This window comes from Pristiophorus japonicus, chromosome 11 (genome assembly GCF_044704955.1).
Source record: "Pristiophorus japonicus isolate sPriJap1 chromosome 11, sPriJap1.hap1, whole genome shotgun sequence".
In the NCBI taxonomy this organism is placed as follows: domain Eukaryota; kingdom Metazoa; phylum Chordata; class Chondrichthyes; family Pristiophoridae; genus Pristiophorus; species Pristiophorus japonicus.
The window spans coordinates 11,142,821-11,163,490 of NC_091987.1; the positions used below are offsets into that span (position 1 = coordinate 11,142,821).

Here is a 20,670-nt window from a genome sequence, read left to right on the forward strand (position 1 = left end):
CTACACATTAAAAAATCAGGCGCAGGTTACAAATTAGGCGTCCAGAACGAGGTGGGGGGGGGGAAGGGAACTCATTAAATTCGACAATAAATCCTTATTTATACTTCTACAAATATTATACAAATAAATCCAACCTGAATAAACATTTATAAGCCAAGAAAAGATTAAATAAACCATCTTCCTACCTGTGTGAAAGTGCTTCAGCCAGGGAGAATTCTGCAGCCGTTTGTGCCGCTGAGCGGGAGGGGGAGCGAGAGAGAGAGAGAGAGAAAGAGGTGGGGGGAGGGAGAGGTCAGGTCGGATCGGATCCAGTCCGGGAGTCGGGAGTCGGGTCCAGTGGGGGGGCGGGGCGGGTCGCGTCGGGTCGGGGAACAGGAGCGCGGGTCGGGTCGGGTCAGTGGGGGGGGGAGTGGGTGTCGGGTCTCGGGTCGGGGCGGGGGGGGGAGGGAGCGGGTGTTGGGTCTTGTCGGGGGCGGGGAGCAGGAGCTGGCCGTGGGAGGAGCCCTAGTGAGGCCATTCAACCAGGGCTAGGGGCTGCGTGCTTCGGGCCCCTCCCACACAGTTCGGCGCCTGGAGCTACTGCACTTGCGTGCCGACTGTAGCGTGCATGTGCAGAGGTCCCGGCACTGTTTTCAGCGCAGGGACCTGGCTCCGCCCCCCCCACAGCTCGTGCTGGCTGCGCCGTGAGCCAGAGGACCTGTAAGTAGGTGGAGAATACCGAGGATTTTTTTAGGCGTCGTTTTAGGCGCGATAAACGGGCGCCCAGCTCGGAGGGGCGCCCGTTTTTTTCATTGTGGAAAGTTGGGCCCATAGAAACATAGAAAATAGGTGCAGGAGTCGGTCATTCGGCCCTTCGAGCCGACACAACCATTCAATATGATCATGGCTGATTATGCAACTTTAGTACCCTATTCCTGCTTTCTCTCCATACCCCCTGATCCCTTCAGCCGTAAGGGCCACATCTAACTCCCTTTTGAATATATCTAATGAATTGGAATCAACAACTTTCTGTGGTAGAGAATTCCACAGATTCACCACTCTCTGGGTGAAGAAGTTTCTCCTCATCTCAGTCATAAATGGCTTACCCCTTATCCTTAGATTGTGACCCCTGGTTCTGGACTTCCCCAACATCGGGAACATTCTTCTTGCATCTAACCTGTCCAATCCTGTCAGAATTTTATATGTTTCTATGAGGTCCCCTCTCATTCTTCTAAATTCCAGTGAATATAAGCCCAGTCGATCCAGTCTTTCTTCATATGTCAGTCCTGCCATCCTGGGAATCAGTCTGGTGAACCTTCGCTGCACTCCCTCAATAGCAAGAATGTCCTTCCTCAGATTAGGAGACCAAAACTGAACACAATACTCCAGGTGTGGCCTCACCAAGACCCTCTACAACTGCAGTAAGACTTCCCTGCTCCTGTATTCAAATCCTCTCGCTATGAAGGCCAACATGCCATTTGCCTTTTCATCGCCTGCTGTACCTGCATGCCAACTTTCAATGACTGATGTACCATGACACCCAGGTCTCATTGCAGCTCCCCTTTTCCTAATCTGCCGCCATTCAGATAATATTCTGCCTCCCTGTTTTTACCACCAAAGTGGATAACCTCACATTTATCCACATTATACTGCACCTGCCATGCATTTGCCCACTCAGCCAACCTGTCCAAGTCACCCTGCAGCCTCTTAGCATCCTCCTCACAGCTCACACTGCCACCCAGCTTAGTGTCATCTGCAAACTTGGAGATATTACATTCAATTCCTTCGTCTAAATCATTAATGTATATTATAAATAGCTGGGGTCCCAGCACTGAACCTTGCGGTACCCCACTAGTCACTGCCTGTCATTCTGAAAAGGACCCGTTTATCCTGACTTCCTGCTTCCTGTCTGCCAACCAGTTCTCTATCCACGTCAGTATGTTACCCCCAATGCCATGTGCTTTAATTTTGCACACCAATCTCTTGTGTGGGACCTTGTCAAAAGCCTTTTGAAAGTCCAAATACACCACATCCACTGGTTCTCCCTTGTCCACTCAACTAGTTACATCCTCAAAAGATTCTATAAGATTTGTCAAGCTTGATTTCCCTCGCACATTCCACTTTACTAAGCACCGCCTTTGGCAGCTGCCTCTTCAACTGTCTACGCTCTGAGCTCTGGAACTCCCTCCCTAAACCGCCTCTCCGCCACTCTCCCCTCCTTTCATCATCATAGGCAGTCCCTTGGAATCGAGGAAGACTTGCTTCCACTCTTAACATGAGTTCTTCGGTGGCCAATACAAGAACCACAGTCTCTGTCTCCCCTCCTTTAAGATGCTGCTTAAAACCTCCCACCTCGCCCAAGGTCTCATTCTTTGGCTCGGTGTCGATTTCTGTCCGATTGCGCTTTGAGCCACGTTAAAAGCGCTATATAAATGCAGGTTGTTGCTGCCGGGCAGCCCGCTGCCTGCCCTCTGACGTGAGGCTCGCCCTCTTGGAGGGGACACCAGAGAGCTGTGAGCTGACACTGCAGCGACCCTCACTGCCTTCAGGAGAGAAATGGAGAACATTTTTAAAAAAAAACAACTGCTGGAGGATTTAAAGGAATGGGTAGATAATTGCAAGAACTCTGCAGCACACTGCAGGGCGCATTTATCCTCAGCCTTAAAAGCTTCATACAACTCACTGCTTAAGTAGGGCAGATGGAAGCTATGTTATTTTCATACTTGTAAACAAGCCTGACTTGTGTGATGGTGACTCTCAGCTCACAGAGGGTGGAAGCCAATTAACATCGAGAGAACTCAGCGGGTGGTGAGGGGAGCTGAACATTGCGAGTCATTCGACAGCTCTGTTATGGAGAGTTTTTTAAAGATGTACAGCACATTCTAATTTGCAGCAACAGGCAGCAGGCACAGTGACTCGCAGTCGAAACCTGTGATTTGCATTCTGCTCACAATTGCCTCTCCTATTTTGCACTGTCGGCCAAAGACTAAGTTGCCTTCATTTTAAATTCTACACTCAGGTCAGCATGAGCTGCGATTGGTGCGGTGTTTTATTCGGCCAAAAGTTAACCCTTATCGTGCACTGACGATCTTTGCTGTTCTGAACAGATCCGCGATGGGAGGATTGAGGTGCGGAGACAGAAGGGGAAATCTTCATTGCACATCGGGAACATCGAGCCGAGTGATTCCGGGGCGTATCACTGCGAAGCTACGAGCCCAATCGGACAAGACCAGAAGAGTATGCATTTGGATATTCAGTGTAAGTACCGCCAGCTAATAGCAGTGGGCCTGCCTTTGCTCACGGCCACTGCCATCTCAGCATTTAGGCTGGACTCAGTACCAGTGTCATTTTTAAAATAGTTATTCCTAGGATGTGGGCGTCGCTGGCAAGGCCGGCATTTATTGCCCATCCGTAATTGCCCCTCGAGAAGGTAGTGGTGTGCCGCCTTCTTGAACCGCTGCAGTCTGTGTGGTGAAGATACTCCCACAGTGCTGTCAGGGAGGGAGTTCCAGGATTTTGACCCAGCGACGATGAAAGAACGGCCGATATATTTCCAAGTCAGGATGGTGTGTGACTTGGAGGTGGTGGTGTTCCCATGCGCCTGCTGCCCTTGTCCTTCTCGGTGGTTGAGGTCGCGGGTTTGGATTTCTGAATAAGAAACAAAAATACAGATTTTTAATTTACACAAAATTATGTTTTTTTTCAAAAGACTCACTTAAAATTCTATTTCCAGTGTAGCAACTTATTTCACTGTCCTATGCATGTCTTTCTCTGTCATAGTTTTAGTCCTGATGTCCTTTGCTTAATTCTCTGCTTGGCACATCGACAAGAGAAGACAAAATGAAGAAAGAACTTACATTTCTATAGCGCCTTTCATAATCTTAGTACATGCCAAAGCGCTTTACAGCCAATGAAGTACTTTTGGAGTGTGGTCACTGTTGTAATGTGGGAAACACGGCAGTCAATTTGCGCACAGCAAGCTCCCACAAACAGCAATGTGATAATGACCAGGTAATCTGTTTATTTGCCACAATCTTCCAATACCCCTTGGATACGGGGATGGTGCCAGAGGACTGGAGAGTTGCAAATGTTGCAGCTTTGTTCAAAAACAAATGTCAGGATAAACCCAGGATAAACCCAGCAACTACAGGCCAGTCAATTTAACCTCAGTGATGGGGAAGCTTTTAGGATCGATAATCAGGGACAAAACTAATAGTCACTTGGACAAGTATAGAATAATTAAGGAAAGCCAGCATGGATTTGTTGAAGCAAAATCGTGTTTCACCAACTTGATCGCGTATTTTTGATGAGGTAACAGAGAGGGTTGATGAGGGCAATGCGGTTGACGTGGTTTACATGGATTTCCAAAAGGCGTTTGACAAAGTGCCACATAATAGGCTTTCCAGTAAAGTTGAAGCCCTTGGAATAAAAGGGACAGCGGCAGCATGGATACAAAACTGGCTAAGTGACAGGAAACAGAGAGTAGTGGTGAACGGTTGTTTTTTGGACAGGAGGAAGGTACACAGTGGTGTTCCCCAGGGGTCGGTACGAAGACCACTGACTTTCTTACATATATTAATGACTTAAACTTGGGTGTACAGGGCACAGTTTCAAAATTTGCCAGTGAGACAAAACTTGGAAGTATAGAGTGAAGTGATATATTTTGGTCGAAAGAATGAGGAGAGGATATATAAACTAAAGGGTACACTCCTAAAGGGAGTGCATGATCAGATATACCTAAGGGTATACGTGCACAAATCGTTGCCGGTGGCAGGGCAGGTTGCGAAATCGGTTAAAAATGCTTACGGGATCCTGGGATTCATGTGTACAAAAGTGTGGAAATTATGATGAACCTGTATAAAACACTGGTTCGGCCTCAACTGGAGTATTGTGTCCAATTCTGGGCACCGCACTTTGGGAAGGATGTGAAGGCCTTAGAGAAGGTGCAGATTAGATTTACAAGAATGGATCCAGGGATGAGGGACTTCAGTTACGTGGATAGCCTGGAGAAGCTGGGGTTGTTCTCCTTGGAGCAGAGAACGTTGAGAGGAGATTTGATAGAGGTGTTCAAAATCATGAGGGGTCTAGACAGAGTAGATAGAGAGAAACTGTTCCCATTCGCAGAAGGGTGGAGAACCAGAGGACACAGATTGAAGGTGATTGGCAGAAGAACCAAAGGCGACATGAGGGAAAACTTTTTTATGCAGCGAGTGGTTAGGATCTGGAATGCACGGCCTGAGAGGGTGGTGGAGGCAGACTCAATCCTGGCTTTCAAAAGGGAGTATGATAAGTACCCGAAGGAAAATAATTTGTAGGGTTATGAGGAAAGGGCGGGGGAGTGGGACTAGCTGAGGTGCTCTTGCAGAGAGCTGGTACAGGCTCGACGGGCCGAATGGCCTCCTTCTGGGATGTAACCATTCTATGATTCTATGATTTGCTATGTTGGTTTAGTTATTGGACTTCTTTGCGCCTGGCGCTCCCAATACCCAATACGTTTGGATTCCTAGGCCCAGCTTGCAACCAACCCTCCAAGATTTTCCTGGAGTCACCAGAAATTAAAGATTAATCTCCTGAACATGGCTCTGACCAACCTCGGAATAAATTCAAAGGGACATAGAAAGAGATGAGTGTATTTTTCATTTTCTTTCAACTCTTTTGTTTGTTAGTTCTAAAAGTATTGGAGAAGCAGGAAGTAAGGCTGTTTGACCGGCTCAGGGTGGTTGGAAGCCTGAGGTCATAGAAACATAGAAACATAGAAAATAGGTGCAGGAGTAGACCATTCGGCTCTTCGAGCCTGCACCGCCATTCAATATGATCATGGCTGATCATTCACCTCAGTACCCCATTCCTGCTTTCTCTCGATACCCCTTGATCCCTTTAGCCATAAGGGCCACATCTAATTCCCTTTTGAATATATCCAACGAACTGCCCTCAACAACTCTCTGCGGTAGGGAATTCCACAGGTTAACAACTATCTGAGTGAAGAAGTTTCTCCTCATCTCGGTCCTAAATGGCTTAACCCTTATCCTTAGACTGTGACCCCTGGTTCTGGACTTCCCCAACATCAGGAACATTCTTCCTGCATCTAACCTGTCGAATCCCATCAGAATTTTATATGTTTCTATGAGATCCCCTCTCATTCTTCTAAATTCCAGTTAATATAAGCCTAGTCGATCCAGTCTTTCTTCATATGTCAGTCCAGCCATCCCGGAATTAGTCTGGTGAACCTTCGCTGCATTCCCTCAATAGCAAGAATGTCCTTCCTCAGATTAGGAGACCAAAACTGAACACAATATTCAAGGTGTGGCCTCACCAAGGCCCTGTACAACTGCAGTAAGATCTCCCTGCTCCTATACTCAAAACCCTTAGCTACTCAAATCCTCTTGCTATGACGGCCAACATGCCATTTGCCTTCTTCATCGCCTGCTGTACCTGCATGCCAACTTTCAATGACTGATGTACCATGACACCCAGGTCTTGTTGCACCTCCCCTTTTCCTAATCTGTCACCATTCAGATAATATTCTGCCTTCGTGTTTTTGTCACCAAAGTGGATAACCTCACATTTATCCACATTATACTGCATCTGCCATGCATTTGCCCACTCACCTAACCTGTCCAAGTCACCCTGCAGCCTCTTAGCATCCTCCTCACAGCTCACGCTGCTACCCAGCTTAGTGTCATCTGCAAACTTGGAGATATTACATTCAATTCCTTCGTCTAAATCATTAATGTATATTGTAATTATCTGAGGTCCCAGCACTGAACCTTGCGGTACCCCATTAGTTACTGCCTGCTATTCTGAAAAGGACCCGTTTATTCCTACTCTTTGCTTCCTGTCTGCCAACCAGTTCTCTATCCATGTCAATACATTACCCCCAATACCATGTGCTTTAATTTTGCACACTAATCTCTTGTGTGGGACCTTGTCAAAAGCCTTTTGAAAGTCCAAATACACCACATCCACTGATTCTCCCTTGTCCACTCTACTAGTTACATCCTCAAAATATTCTAGAAGATTTGTCCAGCATGATTTCCCTTTCATAAATCCATGCTGACTTGGACCAATCATGTCACTGCTTTTAAAATGCGCTACTATTACATCTTTAATAATTGATTCCAACATTTTCCCCATCACAGATGTCAGGCTAACCATCTATAATTCCCTGTTTTCTTTCTCCCTCCTTTTTTAAAAAATGGGGTTACATTAGCCACCCTCCAATCCATAGGAACTGATCCAGAGTCAATAGAATTTTGGAAAATGACCACCAATGCATCCACTATTTCTAGGGCCACTTCTTTAAGTATTCTGGGATGCAGACTATCAGGCCCCGAGGACTTATTGGCCCTCAATCCCATCAATTTCCCTAACACAATTTCCTGACTAATAAGGATTTCCTTCAGTTCCTCCTTCTCGCTAGACCCTCGGTCCCCTAGTATTTCTGGAAGGTTATTTGTGTCTTCCTTATTGAAGACAGAACCAAAGTATTTGTTCAATTGGTCTGCCATTTCTTTGTTCCCCATTATAAATTCACCTGATTCAGACTGCAAGGGACCTACATTTGTCTTCACTAATCTTTTTCTCTTCACACACGTAATGATACCTCCAGGAATATGTCCCAATCTGTATTTAGCACTTAGTAACGAAGGGTGTTACCTTCTCCTATGCACAGTCCTTTAAAACCCAAACCGGTGGTTAAACAACACCAACAGCAATAACTTGCATTTATATAGCGTCTTTAACATAGTGAAACGTCCCAAGACGTTTCACGGGAGTAATATGATAGCAAATTTGACATCGAGCCGTATAAGGAGAAATTAGGGCAGGTGACCAAAAGCTTGGTCAAAGAGGTAGGTTTTATGGAGCTTCTTATAACATATAAGATTCTGAGGGGACTGGACAGGTTAGACGCGGGAAGAATGTTCTCGATGTTAGGGAAGTCCAGAACCAGGGGACATAGTCTTCGTATAAGGGGTAGGACATTTAGGACTGAGATGAGGAGAAACTTCTTCACTCAGAGAGTTGTTGACCTGTGGAATTCCCTGCCGCAGAGAGTTGTTGATGCCAGTTCATTGGATATATTCAAGAGGGAGTTAGATATGGCCCTTATGGTTAAGGGGATCAAGGTGTATGGAGAGAAAGCAGGAAAGGGGCACTGAAGGAATGATCAGTCATGATTTATTGAATGGCGGTGCAGGCTCGAAGGGCCGAATGGCCTACTCCTGCACCTATTTTCTATGTTTCTATGTTTCTTGAAGGAGGAAAGAGAGGCGGGGAGGTTTAGACAGGGAATTTCAGAGCTCGGGGCCCAGGCAACAGAAGGCACGGCCACCAATGGTTGAGCGATTATAATCAGGGATGCTCAGGAGGGCAGAATTCGTACCTGCCCGAAAGCCAGCCAGCCTCTCCATCCAGTTGGCTGAAGGTAGGAACAAGAATGCTAATCAGGCCCTGCTGAAGAAACAGGATCCCGAACAGAACCCGTCTCCAATCCACCCACGTCCAGTTTTAACGGGGGCTCCCAGGAGGCGGGTTGGCACTTTACACACTATCATGGGGCTGCTTGCATCATTTGCAAGCACCATTTTAAATTTAACTCTGGCTGGCCTTTTTAACCAGGGCTCAGGGGTTAACCTGTGGAATTCTCGACTGCAGAGAGTTGTTAACCTGTGGAATTCTCTACCACAGAGAGTTGTTGAGGCCAGTTCATTGGATATTCTCAAAAGGGAGTTAGATATGGCCCTTATGGCTAAAGGGATCAAGGGGTATGGAGAGAAAGCAGGAGCGGGGTACTGAGGTGAATGATCAGCCATGATCTTATTGAATGGTGGTGCAGGCTCGAAGGGCCGAATGGCCTACTCCTGCACCTATTTTCTATGTTTCGATGTTTCTATGTTCCGGGCAGCTAAAGGAAGGCGAGGACTGCTGGGTCCTGGGTGAGGCCACACCTGGAATACTGCGTACAGTTTTGGTTTCCATATTTACAAAAGGATATATTTGCTTTGGAGGCAGTTCAGAGAAGGTTCACAAAGTTGATTCCGGAGATGAGGGGTTTGATTTATGAGGAAAGGTTAAGTAGGTTGGGCCTTTACTCATTGGAATTTAGAAGAATGAGAGATGATCTTATCGAAACGTATAAGATTATGAGGGGGCTTGACAAGGTGGATGCAGAGAGGATGTTTCCACTGATGGGGGAGACTAGAACTAGGGGGGCATGAACTTAGAATAAGGGGCCGCCCATTAAAACAGAGATGAGGAGGAATTTGTTCTCTCAGAAGGTTGTAGATCTGTGGAATTCTCTGCCTCAGAGAGCTGTGGAAGCTGGGTCATTGAGTAAATTTAAGACAGAGATAGACAGTTTCTTAAGCGATAAGGGATTACGGGGTTATGGGGAGCGGGTGGGGAAGTGGAGCTGAGTCCATGATCGGATCAGCCATGATCGTATTAAATGGTGGAGCAGGCTCGAGGGGCTGTATGGCCTACTCCTGCTCCTATTTCTTATGTTCTTATGAAAGTGCATTTCCACTAACCTGCTGGATCCAGCATTCCTGCCTTGACAACCCACACGCTTGGACAGCTCCCCCCTCGCCCCCTCCACCCACCCCCGCCCCACAACCCTTCTGATCTCCCTCCGACCTCCCCCCTCCAAGGCCTCCGATCTCAGATCACACGTCTGGCCTTCCGAGCACCCAACCCATTCCCCACCCCACCCCCCCAGGCCACGGAACCCCCTCTGACCTCCAGACCTGAACCTTGCTGATGATCTGCAGCCCCCGACGCCCAATCCAATAACCTGCAGCCCCCGACCTTCCGATGATGATCCAGCCCCTGACATCCCCCTGCAACGATCCAGATTCCCCTCCTCTCTGCGGCCTGCCTGCCCCAAAGCCAGCCAGGCTCTCCAACGGGCTGGTTATTGGCGGGCAACAGAGAATCAGAATGCTAATCAGACCCTGCTGTTAAATTCAGCATGGCCTGAGGGAAATCCATTCTCCCGCGTTTCCCGTTCTCTTTCCAGATACCCCACCCCCATGCCCCCCCTCCCTCGCCTCCCCCTCCACCCCCTCCGCCGCCCACCCCCACCACCAACCTCTCCCCACCACTACTCCCTACACACCTCCAAATTAAAATTGAGCACAAAAATCTCGGCTGGCACTCCAGCGCAGTGCTGAGGGAGCGCTGCACTGTCGGAGGTGCCGTCTTTCAGATGAGACGTTAAACCGATGCCCCGTCTGCTCTCTCAGGTGGACGTAAAGGATCCCATGGCCACTATTTCGAAGGAGAGCAGGGGAGTTCTCCCCGGTGTCCTGGCCCAATATTTATCCCTCAATCAACATCACGAAAATAAAACAGATGATCCGGTCATTATCACATTGCTGTTTGTGGGAGCTTGCTGTGCACAAATGAGCTGCCGCGTTTCCTACTTTACAACAGTGACTACACTCCAAAAACTACTTCATGGGTTGTAAAGCGCTTTGGGACCTCCGGTGGTTGTGAAAGGCACGATGGAAATGTAAGTCATTCTTTTCTTTAACTGTTACATCTTGATTGGCCCCCTTTTCAAACTTGGTCGATGGTCTCTGTTGTTTGCCTCAGCCTTTCACTTAGTTTAACAGTTAAACAGTGCTGTGTTTCACGGGGCCTGACTTCTGGGAGGACCTTCAGCAAAGCAAGCATCCCCTGAGCAGTATGGAGGGAGGGGGAAGGGGTGGATGAATTTCTGCTTCTGCGCCCCGAATCCATGTTGAAAGCACGTCTGGTGAAACTCTTCACCTGCAGCCCGTGATTTAATTTCCATGGATGAAAGGCATGGCCTGTGGCACTGTATTTTCTCAATAAGCTCTGAAGATAGAGGGTATCGGGAGCACCGCATCGATAATCTGTCCCAGATAATCTGCTTTTTAGTGATGTTGTTTGAGCAATAAATATTAGCCTAGACACCGGGGATAACCCTTGCACTTGCTCTTCCTCGAAATAGTGCCATGGGAACTTTTATGTCCACCTGGGAGAGCAGATGGGGGTTTAATGTCACATCTGAAAAACGGCAGTGCGGTGCTCCCTCAGTGCAGCCCTGGAGTGTCAGCCTTGATGTTTGTGCTCAAGGCCAGAATTTTAATTCGGAGATGGGCAGGGAGCAGGGTTGCGGGGGCGGAGGGCGGGGGGTGGGGGGGTGCGGGCGTGGGGAATGGGTGCTGGAAAGCAGTCGGGAAACTCAGGAGAAAGGGTTACTCTCAGGCCCTGATGACGTGCGCGGAGCACGGCATCGAAATTAATGCTTTGCCCGTAACTCTGTGTTGCTTGCCTTTTCCAAATGGAAGTTGCGCTGAGTCAAAGGCCCAAAGGGACTCTGCTTTTCTGACTGGCGTTCCGACTTTCACTCCGCTAATTGCTTCCTTTCTCCCTCAGATGCGCCCAAGTTTCTCTCAACCCAGGTGACCTACTACTCATGGGAAGGGAATTCCGTCAACATCAGCTGTGACGTCACCGCCAACCCTCAGGCCTCCATCCACTGGAGAAAAGAAGGCGTTGTCCTCTCGGACTTAAACGCGTCCGAGGTCAGCATTTACAGGAAGGGGACCAAGATCCTCCTGGAGGTGGGTAAGGGGCTTTGTAAGGTTGGAATAAAGCAGGTGCCTAGTGTGATCTGGAAGAACTCTTTCACCGCTGAGGCTTCCTTTGTCCCACCATTGGTGGCCGTGCCTTCTGTTGCCTAGGTCCCAAGCTCTGGAATTCCCTCCCAAAACCTCTCCGCCTCTCTTTCCACCTTTTAAGACGCTCCTTAAAACCTACCTTCATCAGTCCTAATGTCTCCTTACGTGGCTCGGTGTCAAATTATGTTTGATGACATAGAAACATAGAAAATAGGTGCAGGAGTAGGCCATTCGGCCCTTCGAGTCTGCAGCACCATTCAATATGATCATGGCTGATCATGCAACTTCAGTACCCCATTCCTGCTTTCTCTCCATATCCCTTGATCCCTTTAGCCGTAAGGGCCACATCTAACTCCCTTTTGAATATATCCAACGAACTGGCCTCAACAACTTTCTGTGGTAGAGAATTCCACAAGTTCACAATTCTCTGAGTGAAAAAGTTTCTCCTCATCTCGGTCCTATATGGCTTACCCCTTATCCTTAGTCTGTGACCCCGGTTCTGGATTTCCCCAACATCAGGAACATTCTTCCTGCATCTAACCTGCCAATCCCGTCAGAATTTTATATGTTTCTATGATATCCCCTCTCATTCTTCTAAATTCCAGTGAATACAGGCCCAGTCGATCCAGTCTTTCTTCATATGTCAGTCCTGGCTGGCTTGCTTTCTTGGCATGACCGATGACGTCAGGAAGCAGCCAATGAACATTGGCATAGGACATTGGCCTTGCTGGCCGGTTGGGTATCCCGGCAAATCACGGGCAGCGCTTGCAATTTCCCAATATGTATAAGTGAGAGGTTTGAGGTTCCCCACCAGCAACTCATACTGAGAAAATTGTTTCTTGATCACAGAGCCCAGAGGGCTGATTGCAGGAATTCATGCAACCGTTGCCTGCTGCGAATGAATGTGGGTAATTATGGGCAGTCTCATTTTCCATCCATTAAATTCATGAACCAAAAATCACAGGGAATGTGCCTGCAATTTGGCAATGTGTGCCCGGGCAGGTGAAGCTCCCTGCCAGTTTTATGTGTTAGTAAAAGATTTTCTTCAGGCCTATCATTGAGGGATTTCACAAGGTGGGCCTTCGATTAGCAACTATTGCAAAGTAGAGTCTCTGCTTTTCTACAGTTGTGGTTCCAAATAGTTTTATTTTGCCTGGAACTTTATCCCCATTCAACTAAAAATTGAATCTTAGAATTTTACCACACAGAACGTGGCCATTCGGCCCATCATACCCATTCAACAAATACTTTGGATCTGTCTTCACGAAGGAAGACACAAATAACCTTCCGGAAATACTAGCGGTTCGAGGGTCTAGCGAGAAGGAGGAACTGAAGGAGATCCTTATTAGGCAGGAAATTGTGTTAGGGAAATTGAGGGGATTGAAGGCCGATAAATCCCCAGGGCTTGATAGGCTGCATCCCAGAGTACTTAAGGAAGTGGCCCCAGAAATAGTGGATGCATTGGTGATCATTTTCCAACAGTCTATTGTCTCTGGATCAGTTGCTATGGGCTGGAGGGTAGGTAATGTAACCCCACTTTTTAAAAAAGGAAAAAGAGAGAAAACAGAAAATGATAGACCGGTTAGCCTGACATCAATAGTGGGGAAAATGTTGGAATCAATTATTGAAGATGAAATAGCAGCGCATTTGGAAAGCAGTGACAGGATCGGTCCAAGTCAGCATGGATTTATGAAAGGGAAATCATGCTCGACAAATCTGGAATTTTTTGAGGATGTAACTAGTAGAATGGACAAGGGAGAACCAGTGGATGTGGTGTATTTGGACTTTCGAAAGGCTTTTGACAAGGTCCCACACGAGAGATTAGTGTGCAAAATTAAAGCACATGGTATTGAGAGTAATGTATTGACGTGGATAGAGAACTGGTTGGCAGACAGGAAGCAGAGGGTGGGAATAAGCGGGTCCTTTTTAGAATGGCAGGCAGTGACCAGTGGGGTGCCGCAGGGTTCAGTGCTGGGACCCCAGCTATTTACAATATAGATCAATGATTTAGATGAAGGAATTGTATGTAATATCTCCAAGTTTGCAGATGACACTAAGCTGGGTGGCGGTGTGAGCTGTGAGGAGGATGCTAAGAGGCTGCAGGTGACTTGGACAGTTTAGGTGAGTGGGCAAATGCATGGCAGATGCAGTATAATGTGGATAAATGTGAGGTTATCCACTTTGGTGGCAAAAGCAGGAAGAAAGAATATTATCTGAATGGTGCCAGATTAGAAAAAGGGGAGGTGCAACAGAACCTGGGTGTTATAGTACATCAGTCATTGAAGGTTGGCATACAGGTACAGCAGGCGGTGAAGAAGGCAAATGGCATGTTGGCCTTCATAGCTAGAGGATTTGAGTATAGGAGCAGGGAGGTCTTAATGCAGTTGTGCAGAGCCTTGGTGAGGCCACACCTGGAATATTGTGTTCAGTTTTGTTCTGCTAATCTGAGGAAGGACGTTCTTGCTATTGAGGAGTACAGTGAAGGTTCACCAGATTGATTCCCGGGATGGCAGGACTGACATATGAGGAGAGACTGGATCAACTAGGCTTGTATCCACTGGAGTTTAGAAGAATGAGAGGGGATCTCATAGAAACATACAAAATTCTGACGGGATTGGACAGGTTAGAGGCAGGAAGAATGTTCCCGCTGCTGGGGTATTCCAGAACCAGGGGTCACAATCTAAGAATAAGGGGTAAGCCATTTAGAACCAAGATGAGGAGAAACTTCTTCACTCACAGAGTGGTTAACCTGTGGAATTCTCTGCCGCCGAAAGTTGTTGAGGCCAGTTCATTAGAGATATCAAAAAGGAGTTAGATATGGCCCTTACGGCTAAAGGCATCAAGGGATATGGAGAGAAAGCAGGAAAGAGGTACTGAGGTTGAATGATCAGCCATGATCTTATTGAATGGTGGTGCAGGCTTGAGAGGCCAAATGGCCGACTCCTGCACCTAATTTCGATGTTTTCTTTGTTTCTATGTGCCGGCTCTTTGAAAGAGCTGCCAATTAGTCCTACTCACCCTGCCCTTTCCCCATAACCCAGCAATATTTTTCCTTTTCCGGTATTTATTCCATTCCCCTTGAAAGCTATTATTGAATCTTCTTCCACCACCTTTTTTTCAGGCAGTGCATTCCAGGTCATAAGAACTCATGCGTAACACAAATTCTCCTCATCTCCTCTCCCTGGTGCAATTGCCAATTACCTTAAATTTGTCTTCCCTAACCCTAACCCTAACCCTAACCCTAAACCTGACCGACCCACCTGTCTGTGGATTCAGTAGATAGAGAGAAACTGTTCCCATTGGCGGAAGGGTGGAGAACCAGAGGACACAGATTTAAGGTGATTGACAGAAGAACCAAAGGCGACATGAGGAAAAACTTTTTTATGCAGCGAGTGGTTAGGATCTGGAATGCACTGCCTGCATACCTTGAAAGGATGGTGGAGGCCAACTCAATCATGGCTTTCAAAAGAGAATTGGTTAAGTACCTGGATGAAAGAAAAGTGTAGGGCTATGGGGAAAAGGTGGGAGGAGTGGGATTCTATGAGTCTCGAGTCTCTCCACATAACTGAAATGTGGACCAAAATCTGCCTGTTGGTCCAGGTCTTGCTTTTCTCCTAACTTGTTTTTGTTCCACCATGCTACGACACTCAATAACAACAACAGCAGCAACTTCCACGTGTAGAGCAGCTTTAACGCAGCAAAATGTCCAAGGGCTCAAACTCTAACTTTTCCTCATCAGTTCACTCCATCTGTCTCTTGGCACCAACGTTCTCGGCCTTACTCAGGCTCATTGCAGCATTGTGCCAGAAAGCTGGATGTATCAGTGAGTGCTCCCCTGGTAACTCCATCTCTGTGTGGGGTTCTCTGGTGCCTGCTTAGCATCTTCCCCTAGACCACACAATGGATATTGGGAGCCTTACATGCAGGAGGACTGGGAACATAAATCTATAGACCGCCATTGCATAGCACAGTTCATCAGAACTCTGGCCTACTGTTAATTGGCAATGTACACAGAACTTTACAGCTCAGAAACAGGCCATCTGGCCCATTGGTGTTTGTGCTCCACACAAGCCTCCTCCCACATTATTTCATCTCATCCTATCAGCACAATCCTCTATTCCTTTTTCCCTCACCACCATCTTCTCAAGGGGAATTAGGGATGGGCAATAAATGCTGGCTTTGCCAGCGACGCCCACATCCCAGGAACGAATAACAAAAAACGTATCTAGCTTCCCATTAAAGGCATCTCTACTAATCGCCTCAACAACTCGATGTGATGGTGAGTTCCTGGACGGGGAGTTAGCCTGGTCACAATGCCTAGCGTCAGACAAGATTGGGTACTTGTGTGAGGGTTCTCAGTGCCCTGTGGGACCAGCAAGAGTCAGTGCCTTTCATAAAGGAAGGTGGGGTTAGGTATGCAGATTGATTCCCAGGATGGCAGGACTGACATATGAAGAAAGACTGGATCGACTAGGCTTATATTCACTGGAATTTAGAAGAATGAGAGGGGATCTCACAGAAGCATATAAAATTCTGACAGGATTGGACAGGTTAGATGTGGGAAGAATGTTCCCGATGTTGAGGAAGTCCAGAACCAGGGGTCAAAGTCGAAGGATAAGGGGTAAGCCATTTAGGACCAAGATGAGGAGAAATTTTTTCACCCAGAGAATTGCGAACCTGTGGAATTCTCTACCACAGAAAGTTGTTGAGTCCAGTTCATTGGATATATTCAAAAGGGAGTTAGATGTGGCCCTTATGGCTAAAGGGATCAGTGGGTATGGAGAGAAGGCACAAATGGGGTACTGAAGTTGCATGATCAGCCATTATTAAAGATGAAATAGCAGCGCATTTGGAAAGCAGTGACAGAATCGGTCTAAGTCAGTATGGATTTATGAAAGGGAAATCATGCTTGACAAATCTTCCAGAATTTTTTGCGGATGTAACTGGTAGAGTGGACAAGGGAGAACCAGTGGATGTGGTATATTTGGACTTTCAAAAGGCTTTTGACAAGGTCCCACACAAGAGATTAGTGTGCAAAATTAAAGCACATGGTATTGGGGGTAATGTACTGCCGTGGATAGAGAACTGGTTGGCAGACAGGAAGCAGAGAGGTGGGATAAATGGGAGACAGTGACTAGTGGGGTGCCGCAGGGCTCAGTGCTGGGACCCCAGCTATTTACAATGTACATTAATGATTTGGATGAAGGAATTGAGTGTAATATCTCCAAGTTTGCAGATGACACTAAGCTGAATGGCGGTGTGAACTGTGAGGAGGATGCTAAGAGGCTGCAGGGTGACTTGAACAGGTTAGGTGAGTGGGCAAATGCATGGCAGATGCAGTATAATGTGGATAAATGTGAGGTTATCCACTTTGGTGGCAAAAACACGAAGGCAGAATATTATCTGAATGGCGACAGATTAGGAAAAGGGGAGGTGCAATGAGACGTGGGTGTCATGGTACATCAGTCATTGAAAGTTGGCAAACAGGTACAGCCGGCGGTAAAGAAGGCAAATGGTATGTTGACCTTTAGAGCTAGGGGATTTGAGTATAGGAGCAGGGAGGTCTTACTGCAGTTGTACAGGACCTTAGTGAGGCCTCATCTGGAATATTGTGTTCAGTTTTGGTCTCCTAATCTGAGGAAGGACATCTTGCTACTGAGGGAGTGCAGCGAAAGTTCACCAGACTGATTCCCGGGATGGCAGAACTGACATATGAGGAGAGACTGGATCGACTGGGCCTGTATTCACTGGAGTTTAGAAGGATGAGAGGGGAGCTCATAGAAACATATAAAATTCTGACGGGACGGGACAGGTTAGATGCAGGAAGAATGTTCCCGATGTTGGCGAAGTCCAGAACCAGGGGTCACAGTCTAAGGATAAAGGGTAAGCCATTTAGGACTGAGATGAGGAGAAACTTCTTCACTCAGAGAGTTGTTAACCTGTGGAATTCTCTACCGCAGAGAGTTGTTGAGGCCAATTCGTTAGATATATTCTAAAACGAGATAGATTTGGCCCTAACGACTAAAGGAATCAAGGGGTATGGAGAGAAAGCAGGAAAGGGGTACTCAGGTGAATGATCAGCCATGATCTTATTGAATGGTGGTGCAGGCTCGAAGGGCCGAATGGCCTATTCCTGCACCTCTTTTCTATGTTTCTAAGTATTGAGACAAAAGCAGCATGCATTAGGACCTCTTAATGAAAGTACTTCTGCATTCAAATGTAAAAGAAAATTAATAAATCAACTTTTCCGTGTAAAATTGATTTTGTTCCAACTAAGTTGAACACATTAGGCATGAATGGCTCTTTGATCTCCACCTGTGGGAGCGCTCCCGATTAATGGAACTGCACTCTGAGATTAATTGTCTTCTTAGGCAATCCCTCGTATTGAGGATGACCCGCTTCTACACCAAAAAGGGATGAGTTCACAGGTGTTTCGATTAAGTACCTGATATTCCCAGTCCCGAACTACATCCTAAAGGGCGGAAGATGCCTGTGCCTGGACTTTTTTAACGCGTGGTGACCGTTGCACACCAGCCACCACACGGGCTGGACAGAGCTAGGTCTTGGTCCAGTGGCAAGGATTACCCAAGACAACTGGAGACCTGCTCTGCTGCACGGACCTAGTGCGCACACATATCGCAGTGTGGGCTGGGCCCGTGCTGCCCCTGGGCCCTCGCCTCTTCTGGGCTCCTAACTCTCGCCTCTCCTCGGCCCTGATCAGATCGCTCCACGATCACTCGGATCACTCACCGCTCCCTCGCCCCAACCTTGCCGCTCCTGCCGTACCTGCCCACGCTCCAATCAGCGAACTGGATTTTCCAATCTAGTCGCCCTCTTCACTGCCGTCACCCTCTTGCACCAGCTCGCACTGCTCCCTGAAGTGGTATGGCGCCACCCTGCTCCCGGGGCCGCTCGTCTTTTGTGACCCTGACCTGCCATTGGTGTGACCTCGGGTAATGCTGCGGCAATATCCAATCAACATCAAAACTTAAAGATATCTCTGTGTTTCGGAGCTGGAAGGTATAAATTGGCACAAAACACCTTCCAGATTGTGGCAAGTCATTACTATCGGCCCACGTATTGAACTGTCCAAATGCTGAGACACTGTGGATTTAACCGTCTCAGTTGTGTTTATTGCTGGTGCAAAGAAAGAAAGAGAAACACTTGCATTTAAATAGCGCCTTTCACAACCTCAGCACGCCCCAAAGCACTTCACAGCCAATGAAGTACTTTTGAAATGCAGTCAATGTTAATATGCAGCAGCTAATGGGCGCACAGCAAGCTCCCACAAACAGCAATGTGATAACGACCTGATAATCTGCTTTACCGATGTTGGTTGAGGGATAAATATTGGCCAGGACACTGGGGAGAACTCCACTGCTCTTGTTCGCAATAGCGCCATGGCATCTTTTACGTCCACCACAGAGGGCAGACGGGGCCTCGGTTTAATGCCTCATCCGAAAGACGGCACCTCCGACAGTGCAGCACTCCCTCAGCACTGAACTCATTTTAAGAGTGGAAGCAAGTCTTCCTCGATTCCGAGGGATTGCCTATGATGTTGACTGGGAGTGTCAGCCTGGTTGTTGTACTCAAGTCTCTGGAGTGGCACGTGAACCCACAGCCTTCTGACTCCGAGGCGAGTCAGTGCCCACTGAGCTGTGGCTGACACATGCTAACGCTTTTTGTGTTGGCAAAGCTAGAGTTTTGATGGCTTATTAGGGTGTAGCTTGCGGGTGGGGTATTGTGGGGTGATGTAACATGGAGATGGGCTGCTAGCTCTTGGAATTACTGGGCCTCGCTCTGAGGGAGCTGTATTAATATTGGTGGAGATACACTCATAAACTGAGAAATGATTCAGTCTCAACTTTGTATGTTAAATCAGCTTTTACATGGTTGTTTCAATAACCCTCCCACGCCTGTACTTCCAGTCGTGTTCCTCCCCACTCCACTGTTTCAACATGAGTATTTTTTTAATATCAGGACGCAATAAAATGTTAGATGGAACAAAACAAGATAAGGCTTTAATGTTAACTAGAATTCTTTAGCTCTGTTTAATTTCCCCGCTTTAAACACAACCTATCCCTGTTTTCGACCTTCTCCCAGTAAAGGCTAGCGGGAGAATTAGCTGGAAAGAATTGCTGAGCCCAATGAATCAAGGGGTAGAAGCAGTAAGCATATGAGTAGCGCAGAGTCGACTGGTGGCTGTGGTAGTGGGTTAACAGCCCAGAGGCTGTGAGTTCAAAGTCAGGTTATGAAACTAAATTTAATAAATGTTTGTGGGCAAGCTGCAGAAAATATCCATATAAACTGCTGGACTGTTGGAGGGGGGAAAGAGACAAATTGATTTGCTAATGTTCTTCAAGGAAGCGAATCCACCACTACTACCTGGTCTACACATGACACTACGATTTACAGTGACTGCGGGGGAACTAGCCATGCTGTCGTGCCTTACATAGAAACATAGAAAATAGGTTCAGGAATAGGCCATTCGGCCCTTCGAGCCTGCACCGCCATTCATGATGATCATGGCTGATCATGCAACTTCAGTACTCCATTCCTGCTTTCTCTCCATACCCCTTGATTTCTTTAACCGTAAGGGCCCCATCTAACTCCCTTTTGAATATATCTATCGAACTGGCCTCAACAACTTTCTGTGGTAGAGAATTCCACAGGTTCACAATTCTCCACAAGGAAAAGTTGAGGCAAATAGCAGAGATGCATTTAAGGAGGAAGCTAGCTAAACACATGAGTGAGAAAGGAATAGAAACATAGAAATATAGAAACATAGAAAATAGGTGCAGGAGTAGGCCATTCGGCCCTTCTAGCCTGCACCGCCATTCAATGAGTTCATGGCTGAACATGCAACTTCAGTACCCCATTCCTGCTTTCTCACCATAGAAGGATCTGCTGATGGAGTGAGATGAAGAGATGTGGGAGGAGGCTCATAAGAACATAAGAAATAGGAGCAGGAGTAGGCCATTTGGCCCCTCGAGCCTGCTCCACCATCCATCATCATCATCATAGGCAGTCCCTTGAAGCG

The 20,670-nt window shown here is 47.3% G+C and overlaps 1 protein-coding gene across 1 annotated transcript in view; it reads left to right on the forward strand.

Annotated features, from left to right (window-relative positions):
- Nucleotides 1–20,670, forward strand: part of LOC139275964 (neural cell adhesion molecule 2-like) — a 540,891-nt gene that overhangs the window by 121,908 nt on the left and 398,313 nt on the right. Inside the window, exons 6-7 of the mRNA XM_070893225.1 lie at nt 3,087–3,237; nt 11,386–11,573. Coding sequence (XP_070749326.1) covers nt 3,087–3,237; nt 11,386–11,573 — 339 coding nt within the window. The remainder of the gene's footprint in view (nt 1–3,086; nt 3,238–11,385; nt 11,574–20,670) is intronic.